This window comes from Amblyomma americanum, chromosome 1 (genome assembly GCF_052857255.1).
Source record: "Amblyomma americanum isolate KBUSLIRL-KWMA chromosome 1, ASM5285725v1, whole genome shotgun sequence".
Classification (NCBI taxonomy): domain Eukaryota; kingdom Metazoa; phylum Arthropoda; class Arachnida; order Ixodida; family Ixodidae; genus Amblyomma; species Amblyomma americanum.
The window spans coordinates 139089182-139101820 of record NC_135497.1 but is presented as its reverse complement, the minus strand read 5'-3'; the positions used below and the strand labels follow the sequence as shown (position 1 = coordinate 139101820).

General features: G+C 49.3%; 1 protein-coding gene across 1 annotated transcript in view; it reads right to left on the bottom strand.

Annotated features, from left to right (window-relative positions):
- LOC144113807 (uncharacterized) overlaps positions 1-12639 on the bottom strand; it is a 186516-nt gene that overhangs the window by 52091 nt on the left and 121786 nt on the right. Inside the window, exon 8 of the mRNA XM_077647144.1 lies at positions 10176-10394. Coding sequence (XP_077503270.1) covers positions 10176-10394 — 219 coding nt within the window. The remainder of the gene's footprint in view (positions 1-10175; positions 10395-12639) is intronic.

Here is a 12639-nt window from a genome sequence, read left to right as displayed (position 1 = left end):
GCGATTATCTGTTGGCTTGTTGTCGCTGAGCGGCACAAGCTTCCATAGGAGAAGAACTGGCGTTGGCGGCTGAAGAATGGAGTGTGACGTTGCATAAGTCCTCAGTGCATGCGTGGAGTGCGATAGACTGGCCTTAAGGCTGCGCGCTTCACGCGCTGCTGCACGAGCTCATCAATGGTATTAAGCTGCGCATTCTCTTGTAAAGCTATGACCGGTGTGATGCGTGGAAGGCCCGTAATGGTCCTCATAGCCTCTTGCTTCACGGCTTCAAGGCGGTCCCATTGGGCTCTTCTAAGATGTTGAAACTGGTTTGGATAAACAATACGTGGCTACAGAACTGCCCTCACCAATTGCCGTGCAACGAACGAGCCTGCGCCACCAGTTTTCGGGGTAATTGTTCTAATCAAACCCGAAGTCTGAATAGCTTGCCTTTTTACCTGAGAAAGCCATGGAGTCGCTGATCCTGATTGATGAATCATTAAGCCAAGGATTTTTACACTCGGACTTTCCTGTAGTGGGGTGCCTGATAGACAAAGACGGATTGGACTTGCAGCAAGTTTACGGCGTGTCCAGCGGTTGGCAACTGACGTGTATGTTGTTTTATGCACGGATAGCTGAAGTCCGATCGATGATACGTAATTACAGGTAACATCCAAGGCAGATTGAAGGGCAGCCTCATGAGTACGGAGATCTTGTTGAGTACTCCACACCGTCATGCCGTCAGCGTACTGAAGAAATTTTATGTCACGGATGCCTTGTAAGCGCCAAGCCAGCGGTATGTAAGCAATAATAAATTACGCCGGTGACAATACTGATGGGGCACGCCGCAGATATTAACAAATTATCCGACCGCTTCGCCGCTGAGGCATATTGCACATTTTCTGCCTTACAAAAATTATTGTACAAAACTACGCACTCTCAGAGGATATGAAGCATCTCAATGGAGTTCAGAATGGCTGCATGACTGATGTTGTCATATGCCTTTTCAACGTCCATTGCTAAAACAGTACGCACATTGCGGCTGCGGGTAGATGACAAAACTGTAGATGCTATGACAGCTAACCCGTCCTCTGTACCAATATATGGACGAAAGCCGATTTGTGCTGGGTGATAAAAACTGTGCTGCTTTAGCCACCATGACAATCGTGTGGCTAGCATTTACTCCGCCAGCTTGCACATCGTAGGAGTTAAGGAGATAGGTCGCAAGTTGGCAAGGTCCGTCGGAGTCTTCCCTGGGTTCGGGAAAGGAATCACGACAGCGGATTTCCAGCTCTCTGGCACTACGCCATCCAACCATTCCTTGTTTATGGTGTCGAGTAGTTGAGGGAGTGCAGCGCTACTCAGGTTCTTGTACACCTCGTACTCAATATTGTCCGGGCCGGGCGCTGTTTTCCGTTTCACATCATCCATTGCAGCCAGCAACTCAGGCATAGAGAATGGACACGCAATTCCATCTACGTCGACATCAGACGGCATTTGATATACATGCGCTGGTATGCCTGCCATATTTAAACTAGCGGATGAAGAATGCACAGCATCGTATTTTGGGAAAAACTTTCCCGCTTCTTCTTTGGCGAAATCACATGACGACAAGTTAGCCGCGAAGCATGCGGTTGCCGGTGCGTCAGTCGAACGGCGACCGCGTTTCATTGTACGGAATGTTCGCCAGAGAGAGGCATTCGAGGATTTTGCAGAAAATTGTTCGCACCACGCATGCCACTGCCGCCGAGAGAGGTCGCGTTCATATTTGCGTGCCTTAGCTGTAAAATAGAGCAATCGCGCACGTGCCTGCGACGAAGTAGGGTCTCGCCTAGCAGCCAGCACGGCTTGACGCCGTACCGCCCACAAGTTGAGAAGGCCAAGGTCTGGTGCCGGTCGACCAGCATCAGTCCAGATAGTTGTAGCACTGTTGAAAGCTTTTTGTATGCGCTCAAAAAGGATTGGCGAAGAATCTGAGAAGAGATTGTCCATACAGGAGCGAGAACTGTCCCAGTTGATCACAGAACATTTGAAGCGTAAAGGTCGGAAATGTGAGGTGTGAAGACCGATGATGATAGGGTGATGATCACTTCCCCGGCAGCCTGGCTCCATGTGCCGGAAGGGAGTACGCGGACCCGGCCACCACGTCAGGTCTGGAGCATAGGAAGCACTGCGAGTTTGACGCACTGGCTGTGTTACCGTCCCAGGATGGCTGAGCAGCACAAACTGGGCATCCGTGAAGGCGTCCCGCACACGCCTTCCACGAGAGCTTGAAGTGGGGTACTCCCAATCCTGGTGAGGGGCGTTAAAGTCGCCTCCGACTAAAATCGGACACCCGCGATACTGCCGACGGACACTTGTTAACAGGCCAAGATTAATACGGGAGGAAGCACCACCGGCTGGTCTAACGTAAAATGAAACGACCACAATGGTTCCCTTCTTAAGTTTCGCAGCCACTGCCACTACCTCTTGATACGACGTGCACCAGTATTCGAGAGCAAGGCGTACATGCGGAAAGCGTGAGTCCACATACACCGCCGCCTTTCCCGGTGGAGCAGCAGTTTGTACACGACGGTCTATCATTGACGGAGACATGTAGGCACTGAAGCCTGGAATCGATGGCAAGGCGTTTGTTTCCTGTAGCAGCTTCGCCCATACCTGGAGCTTGTGAATTTGTCATATCCTTTTAAACGAAAACTCGCCAAAGTCGTAAAGGAAAAAAAACCGTAAGAGAATCGACGTTTCGGCACCACTACGGGTGCCTTGTTCACAAACGCCTGGAGAATGACAGTTATTGTGCCCAACAGTTCCTGGAAAAGCTCATTCCCGCGGACTTCTTTGATGTTCTTCTGCATGCCAACAGCGAGGGCGCCAGGAATCAAGAATTGAAACATATGGCACAAAATGCCAAGTTCAGCAGCTGTTGGCCAGTCCGCCTGAGGCCAGGGTGACAGCGAGAATATGCAACCTGTCTTCGCACACGCTTGACCCGGATGAACGCTGCCTACTTGTCCGAGGCCTCGATTTCAATACTGGCGCTCCTACAAATGCTGTTCACATGACCTGCGCTGTTGAAGAGGCTATACGCAAGGTCGCCCCCAGCTTACAAAGCAAAGCGCGCTCAAGGGCCATTGGAGCTCTTTCTAAGCTTGCTAAAAGCAAGAATCGCACTATCACACCCGCAGAGCAAACAGCATTGGCCAGGCTGCAGAAGAACAAAGACATCGTCATCTTGCCTGCTGGCAAGGGTAACGCCACTGTCGTTTCAGACCCCACCGACTATGTGCGAAAAATGGGTTTCCTTCTGGAGGACACGACGACGTACGCCAAGCTGACGCGAGACCCTACAAAGAAAATCGAGTACGAGGTGCAAAAACTTCTTACTGATGTTTTAAAGTTCGTCCCCCCCCCCCCCCCCCCGACAAGGGCTATCTTTACAATTGCTTACTTTGTCACAACGGCTTGGCGCCAGATATATACGGGGTGCCCAAGGTACACAAGAAGGGGGTACCACTTCGCCCTATCGTTGAGTTCACACGGTCACCACTGAACAAGTTATCGAGATACCTCCACCGGGTACTGGCGCCTTTGGCAGGAAACACGCCTACACACGTCAAAGACTCGGCACATTTCATTGAAAAACTGAAGACTGCGACTTTTGGCGATGATCACATTATAATGTCATTCGACGTGAGGTCCATGTTTACTTGCGTGTCGGTGGACTTCGCAGTCGAGTATTGCAGGAATGCCCTGAAGAACGACTTGTGTCTGCCAGAACGTACGCCCATAGAGACAGACGACTTGTGCCGGCTCCTAAAATTCTGCTTGTCAAACACATACTTCGTGTTCAACAAGACGATGTACAAGCAGATCTTCGGGACCGCAATGGGAGCCTCCATTTCCGTAGTCTGCTCCAACCTGGCCCTAGAAACGATAGAGTCGTGCGCTTGCGTCGTTCGTCCCGCCACCTAGGTTTTTCCTGCGGTACGTCGACGACTGTTTCTTCGTCATCCGACGACAGGATGCGGAAAAATTTCTACGGCACCTGAACTCATTTCAAGAGAGCGTTCAGTTCACGATGGAAGAAGAGAGCAATGGGCGCCTCCCTTTCCTCGACGTCCTCATCGAGCGAAAAGCAAACGGCATCACGACGAGCGTGCACGGGAAGCCCACCCACACAGGGAAGTACCTGAATTTTCATTCTGCGCACCCAATAAGGCAGAAACGCTCAGTTGCCGCGGCCCTTTACAAATCGTGCCTTAAAGCTTTGTTCAAGCCCATGCAAAAGAACTCGTGAAGTCCTCCGCATAAGAAAGGAGCTTTCATAGAACGGATACCCGCGTCAAGTACTGCAATCACAAGAACGACACGCTGCGGCCCCTCAAGCCGAAGCAAGAGCAGCCAAAAAGAAAACACCTGCAGCCATCCCATATGCCCCTGGTGTCAGCGAGACGTTATGTCGGATATTGGCTGACTACGATATCCAAGTTGCCCATGTCCCATCCAGCAAGCTCAGAAACTATTTGGTACGAGTAAAGGACCCGCTTGAAAAGTTCAGCTACTCTGGGGTAGTTTACAAAATTCATTGCAAAAAATGCGGTGCAGCCTATATAGGCGAAACTGGGGACTTCAGGAGACGATTCAAAGAACACCAGCGTGACGCAAAAAAAAGTGACTTCTAACGCTCTCACCGAACACCAGCAAAACACGGGCCACTTGATTGACTGGGATTCCGCGCGCATACTTGAAAAAGAAAAATCATTATCTACTCGCCTGCTCAAGGAATCCCTTCACATACAAATGACAAGCCAAGCGATTAACAGGACACAGGACAATCTACGCGAGATATACATCCGCACGATACGCAAAGTTTTCCCTACATAAGCAGCAGCCCGTCTCGTTGTTCACTCCATTGTGAACAACGCATCCGTAGTGGTGCTGAAAAGTCAATTCTCTTACGGTTTTTTTTTCCTTTATGACTTTGGCGAGTGTTCGTTCAAACGAATATGGTGAATTTCCCTCGGCAGACGGGTTTCCGTCGAACCCTCAACTATGTTGTGAATTTGTAGTCGGGTCTTCAGCTCTCCCACCTTCGTGGAAATGCCTCTGCAGTTCCACTGCAGCACACCAGCACGACTGGAACTTGCCATTTCTAGTTACTATCCCAAGCGCTGTATAATCACGGGCGTCAGGTTGGACAACTGGTTGACTATAAACCAGAGCAAAAAAGTCGCAGAGTTGTCCAGTGGTACTGCGGTAATCTGGGAAGAGGCGGCAGGAAATTACAGTGGCGGGCGCCAGGAAGGCGATGCTGCTGCGCCATTGAGAGATGTGGCGGATGATTCCGCTGCCCGTCTACGTCGAACGAGCAGTTCACGGTGTTGCCAGAGCTTGGTGACCTCCGATAAAAGACGTGCGATTTGTTCGTCCACTGCGGCCATATCGTCCTGCGGTAGTTCAGGCACACCGCGCTGATTTGTTGACTGTTTTCGGAGGCGTTCTTTTCGCATAGTACCGTTAGAAGGTTGCTGAGTTGAAGGACCATGCGGGGTGTGCTCAGGGAGATCCGGCCACTCGTCGTCAACCCACTGGAGAGCTGCGGACCAATTGGATGTCTGCAATGAAGTTATATTGTCTTGTATTGGCCAATGCTTAGCCATTCGACAACGAGCCTGTTTTGTTGCCTTTTGTTTTGTCGGACAGCTTGGAGATGTTATCTCGTGGTCGTCGGATTTACAAAGGCCGCATCGGTAAGCCACTTTCCCTTCCGATGTACTTTCACCGTCAGCAGTGAAGGGGCAGGATTTGCGCATATGCCCAGTACGGAAGCAGTTAAAGCAATATACAGCACTCGGTTTATATGCCCGAGACCGTAAAATAGAGCCATAATAGTATAGAGGGGCTGGTAGTGTCAGAGGGCCTTGCACGGTGACTATGCCAGAGCGCCCCTTTCCCATGCGTCGGGCCTGGATGACACGGTGCGTGGGACAGTACAGCTCACGCTGGAGTGCAGTTTGATCTTCAGTTATATGGACGTTGTAGACGACGCAGCGCTGCTAATCGGAGCCTTCAACTAAATACACTTGTACTGGCACTGCGATTTCGCTTGTCAGTGAAATACTGGTGACCGTTTGCAGCCGTTCTACGGCAGTCAGAGTCGGAAGCCACACTGCAATGGTGCTGGACTTTGTCCAGGCTGTGAAGCCCCGAAAACCTTTGGTTCCGAGGCACGCGTCCAAGTTAGCTTGTAAAATCTTGTTCGGTATATCCGTGAGGCTTTTGTTGGCCAGTGATTTAATGCTCACTTTGTAAGAAGACGATCCGGGTGTAGGCTCCACCGAGTTCTCGATCTTAAGACAAGTGCGCTTACCTTGGGAGCCATCACTTGCCGAAGATGGAATCCGTTGGCTGTCGTTTGAGGGACGCTTGTGAGCTGCGCGAGGACACTTTTGCAGGGGTAGAGGTGCCGATAAGTCCATTGGAATACCCTGTTCATCATGCTTTGTGCTTTGAGGCCCATCCGGTGGTGTAGAGTTGATGGCCATGTGCCCTAATGGCAGATCACTCACGAGCAGTCCGGCATTTCGGGAAGGCAGGAGCCGTGCATCTGCCGATGAACCAGGAGCACAAAGCTAGACCTGGCGCCGCGGATGAGGTGTCGACTGCGTGGCAGGTGCTGCCATAAGAGACGCCGGCAGAGCTACCTCCACCAGCGTGGCAGCGGAGGCACTAACCCTAGCGTCAGTGCCCAGCTCAGCTGCACTCATGCATGGTTCCCAGGAGGCCTCAGACGGTGGGAGGACGTCCGGAGCTTCTTGAGAAGGCGAGGATGCAGTTCTCTACAAATAGGGCACGCATTTACGTGGATGGCGAGGTTTTTCTGAAGAGCGATGTGCAGCCACTTTTGCAGGGACACACTTCTTCTTCTTCCTCGCGTATTCCGTCAACTTCTTTTTGTGCCGCACATAACAGCCTAGCAGAACGTAGCCCGTGGTAGGTTACTGCCATTCTGTCAGATTCAGAGTTCATTTGAGAAGCCATTGAAACTACGCAATCTTCAGCCATCGAATGGATTAGAAAATATCTACCTGCGTGTTTACTTAAATACGGCGGTCAACGGTTGCAATTTGTTATTTGCCTCGTGCCCGCGTTGCTGTACGTTCTAGCTTAAAGCCTGGACTCCATGTACGCGAAAACTCACGCGAACGCGAAGATGATGATGATGAAATAACTTTATTTGCACCCGTCAAGGAATCAGAGGGCGAAAAAGACGAGTCTTGACCGCCGTCATCTTCCTCCCCTTTCAGCAGGCTGGGATCCCTTGGGATTCAGCGGTGTCCAGGGCCAGACGGATGACTTCTTTTTGTTCTTCTTCTTTCTGGCTGGCCATTAAAGCCTCCCAGGACTCTATATTCCTGTCTGGTTCGTTGTGGCTAGGGCATGTCCACACCATGTGGATCATGTCTGCTATTTCATTACACTGTTTACACCTGGGGTCTTGGATCGCCGGATGCCATCTGCTTAGTGCGAGTGGGTTCGGAAAAACTCCCGCCTGTAACTTTCTCCATATGACCTCTTCCTTTTTGCTGAGGCCCTTGCATGCTCCAGGTAATGTCTGTCTTCCTAATCTGTAATGGTTAAGAATATCTTGGTACGTGTTCAGCTCCTCGCTCGTCTGAAGGGACTCTCTACTCGACGAGACCGCATTGGGGTCCCGGTGTGTGAGTCCTCGGGCCAATGCGTGCGCTGTCTCGTTTCCCCGGAGGCCCTCGTGGGCCGGAGTCCAAACGAGGTTAATTAGTTCTGCCGGTGTCGGGCCGGCTGTGAGAATTTTGACTGCTTCGACAGATACCCTGCCTGCGTTGTAGTTGCGGATAGCCGATTTGGAATCTGTTATAATCACCCTAACATTCCGTTGAGTTAAAGCCAGCGCAATGGCTACCTCCTCAGCCGCTGTTGCATCACTCTGTTGGGTGCTGCAGCACGAGACTCGGTCTCCGCCCTCCCTGGTCGCCAGGGCTACGAAACCCGTTCTGCCTTCATATTCCGCCGCGTCCGTGTAAACCACGTCCTGTCTATTGGCTAATTTTTTCTGCAGAGCTTTCGCTCTGTCCTTTCGCCTACCCTCATGGTGTACCGGATGCATATTCCTTGGGAGTGGTGGGATTCTGATTTTGTTCCTTATGTCTGTTGGGATATTCTCCGTGTGTTTGAGCCGCGCTCGAGGTTCGAAGCCTAGCTTTTCTAGTATTTTTAGCCCCGAATGGCTGCATAGAAGTCGTTGTTGTTGCGCTACTCTGGTAGCCTCAATGAGCTCGTCTAGGGTGTTTGAAATCCCCATGTTCAGAATTTTCTGGGTGGATGTGTACGGGGGGAGGCCCAGAGCGATTTTGACGCCCTTCCTAATTAGGATTTCAATCTTGTTTTTTTCTGCTTTGGCTAGCCGTAGGTATGGTGCCACGTATGTGATTCTGCTGATTACAAATGACTGAACTAGTCTTAAGAGGTTCGTCTCCTTCGCGACGGCGGCAAGCGACGAGCGACGCCGTCGCGCGAAGCAAAATGCATGTGTCGCTTGCCGTGTCGCTCGGATCTGCACCCACAGAAAATTTCGGTCGTCGCCCGGAAGTCCCCCACGCGACTGGCCAATCAGAGCCCCCCAAAGCCGTTTCCGGTTTGCCCACGGTTTCTCACGGGCACATCTCACGAAACCCGCCCGTCGTCTTGGTCATCGCCACCGTCGATAAAATACTTGGTTTTGTAGCTGAGAGGCAGACCCGCATGATTTAAATAATTAAAACAATCTACTTGTTGAGTGCGGAGGGCTAACAGCATTTGGAGCGGGCTACGCAAGCGGGCGTACTGCAGGGAGAGATGCGTGTCGAGCCGCGGATACCGGCGCTCGATCCGCCGTGCCGCGGCGCTCCAACTGTGCAGAAACACTCGCGGCGCGCATTCTCACTGGTAAATTATAGTTTGCTCACTTACAATCAAACTGCGGTGACAGTTCATGGGAGTGTTTTTACTAAGTCGGAGTGCACAGGCACCGAACGAAAGCACATCTCCCCCGTGAACCCGTGATGTGACTTCGTCTCCGCAAGCACGCCGTTGGTTATCTCCAGTGCCGCTACACCGCTGCCGTAGAGGAAATATTCCTTTGGCCCTGACTATGAGGCACACTCACAAAATTTTAAGAGAGAGAACAGGTTACGGGCGTGTTTCTAAGCTTGAGTGCGCAAAGCACGGAGTCCGCTGCGCACGTCGCGGGTTCGCGTCGCCTGCCGCTTTCGCTTGCATGGAGGTTGCCCACAAGCGACGGAGCGAACGCCAGCCGTCGCCGCCGCCGTCGCCTTCGCGTTCGCGTGAATTTTCGCGTACATGGAGACCAGGCTTAATTCATTTTCAAGAATGTTCATGCTGCGACGAGCCTCCTTGCCTACGAACTCGCGAGTCTGATTATAGCGACAGTTTTCACAGATAAGGTATCTTCATTTAAATGCATAAAGCAAGCGTTACGAGTGCGCCAAGCCTAAAACTACAAGACAAACGCCCTGGGCATAAAGTCTCTCATAACGCAACTTTTAAATCAAGCTTTCTTTTTTCCTTATGATGCAAACTTTTTCCCGACAGCGTTGCAGCCATCACTCCTGCGGCGCGTCAGGAACAACAGTTGAGTACTTTTGTTGGTTTCGTCATTACTAGAAGTGATTAAAATATGAAGAGCAAGCCAAATGTCTGAGCGTGATGTGGTATCGTACTCAACTGCAGAAGTAAGGTTCCTAAAAAAAAACATTCATATACTTCATGCGGCATATCAACGCTATCTAAATACTGGTGGTGCTGACCACATTTATGCATAGTGCTGCTTTACAGAAGACTATGAAGTGCACTTGCTTTCAATATCTGTTCGTGAGAAGATTTCGTCAATGTCGGCAACACTCTCAGCAAGAAAGAACTGTAGATATATTTGGCGGCTGCCTTCATCGAACAGAGCCAATAAATGAAAAGTATTTCGGCTTAAAATAGGATTTGCTTTATTGTTTACAAACTTTGTCTTACTAATTACAAGACTTCTCACGCAAACAAAAGTAGCTTTCTGTATACGGTTGAGGATAACAAACGCCAAATAGACACGGTGTTGATTTCGAGCTAAAAATGCTATATCTCATGAAAGAAACAGCAGCATCAAGACTCACTGTATCTATATTTTTTGGCGTTCAGCAGATGCGGAAGAGCAGACCTCTTCCCCGTGCCACGTTGTTCGCGTGAAGCTATCAGCTGGCGGTCCCGTCTGCCCAAGGATTCGTCCTCGGAAATGCATGATGCTGCAATGGGCGGTAGGCTACGAGCAGTGGTCTCCGCGTGCGGTGTAGGCCCAATGCGTGGCGCTTTGGGAGGGGGACCTCCATGCACGGCTGAAAGGAAATGTCTCTCTTTAGGAGACTGAAATTCAAGCACAGCTGAATGGCAATAACAGCGGACGCGTGAAAACCTACACAGGCAACATTTAGGCCGCACGAGTTGGGATTAATACTTTGTACATTAAAGTCAGAATAATTCAGCCACCTCATCTTTGTTACGAATAGAGAAGTAAGTAAAATTGTCCACTTCTTTTTGCGCCTCGTTTCCTTACCTACGGGAAAGTGTATCTAGCGGTAGTCAACTGTCATTGGGCCCTACCTAGGGTATATAAGCAGTCATTGAACGAACTAAACCTCTCACAGACAAAAAGCTTCGCAAATGTCACTCTGCGTCATTCATTGAGCACGGCTGGTGGTTGATAGCTGTTATGTGTTATTGTTTTAAGCTGATAACTTATTGCTCTGCCTGCCATTACTCGGGGCTATCATTTTCAGATCTGGAGTTTTAACTTTGCAGCACTCTTTGAGCTTCATATGAAAAGCAGCCGAGAGAGATAGTGTAAGCTAATGTCCAACAGAGACAGCGGCGTGAAAATTTCTCTCCTCGCTGTGTTCTCCAGACAAACGTCATGACCTGCACTTCAAATGACCCTCGCTGTTTTGTCCATATTTTTGCTTTCATATGCAATTCAGGGAGTAAAGAATAGCATTCTGTACTTACTTATTACATTTTTAGTTCAAAATTTTGGAATGAAAATTGTCACTGAAATATTTTATAAATATAAACAAATGGCGTCAATTCTTAAAGTAAGGTTGGAACATTTGTAATTGAAAGTCAACTGCGTTTAGCTGCCGCGTTACTGCTCTGGTTATGTCCCAATTTCAAAAGATGCAATATCGAGCGCGATGAAGTCTACCATCGGTTACCTTTGCACCTTGAAATATTTCACAGCACAAAAGAACCGGATCTGCTTGTTACAGTATTTCACATGTTTTCCGTAAAACATCGCCTCACTTGTGCTCTAATTGCTATAAATAATAATAATAATAATAATAATAATAATAATAATAATAATAATAATAATAATAATAATAATAATAATAATAATAATAATAATAATAATAATAATATCTTTATTGCCACCACAGTTAATTACAATATTCATCAGGCCCGTCCACCAATAGTACCAAAACACGTTGTGGGGCTAGTTGGTGAAGGATAGTTTCTCGAAGTTCTTTATAGCGGTACAAAAAACAAGGACACAGGAAGAAGTACACAGGACGGGCGCTGACTCCAACTAACATTAGTGAGGCTTCCACAACCTGCATTTATACACAACGAAGGACCTAATCTACCAGAAATATTTCACCCGCATGCGCTCTGGACCTTCGTTGTGTATAAAGGACTACTCCAGCCTCGCATGCTGCAATGATTGGAGAAAATAAAAACGCACAAACAAATCGTAACAATCAGCAGGATATGAGACGCAAGGAAACCGCAAGGAAACAGCATAGTAAAAACATGTCAGCTACAGTCGCTAAATTTAAAAATGCTTCTAAAGGCAGCCTACGAGTAAAAATAGAAAGGGAGTTCCAAATGTCAGTACGGTGCACGGGAAAAGACTATTTGAACGAGACAGTATCAGGACTGAAAAGCGACATGTTTAGTCCGTGACACCTTTTTAATGACGGTGGTTTAAAGAATATTAAATAATTTCCAAGTGACACAAATCACGGAGGGTGAATTAACGTGTGCAAAAACTTTAAACATTCAACGCGACGACGTGAGCACCATGCAGACCAGACAGATGAGGAGAAGGCGAAGTCTCTGTCTTATAGGTGAAATATAATCTGGCAACTGCCCGTATCGAACCCAGCCAATAAGCAAAAATGTATTAACGCGATGACGTTAAGGCCCCAGTTCTGCACAAAACCCAGTGTCATTGGCGTCGTCGTCGGAGTTGTGAGCGAAAAATCCTAGGAGAAGCAGCCTAGATGGGCCACCTACGTCACGTGACTTTGTGGCATCATCATCAAACAACCTTTTCGCAGGTGGCATTTAAATTAATGATTGGTGAGGAGAGGCAGCTCGTGAAGAGCAACCTAGGTCGCGCAAGCCCCACCGGTGGCAGCACCTGCCATCGCATGGCAGCGGCGCATCGCCTCACCGCAGCGCCCCTGCGCCTGGAGTGGTATGAGGACTCCCAGGGGTCTATGCATGTAAAGTCGAGAATGTCCAATTCTGCATATATTGGCATTCACACATTAACGCCGTCGCGTCATACCCTTAAGGCGGAGC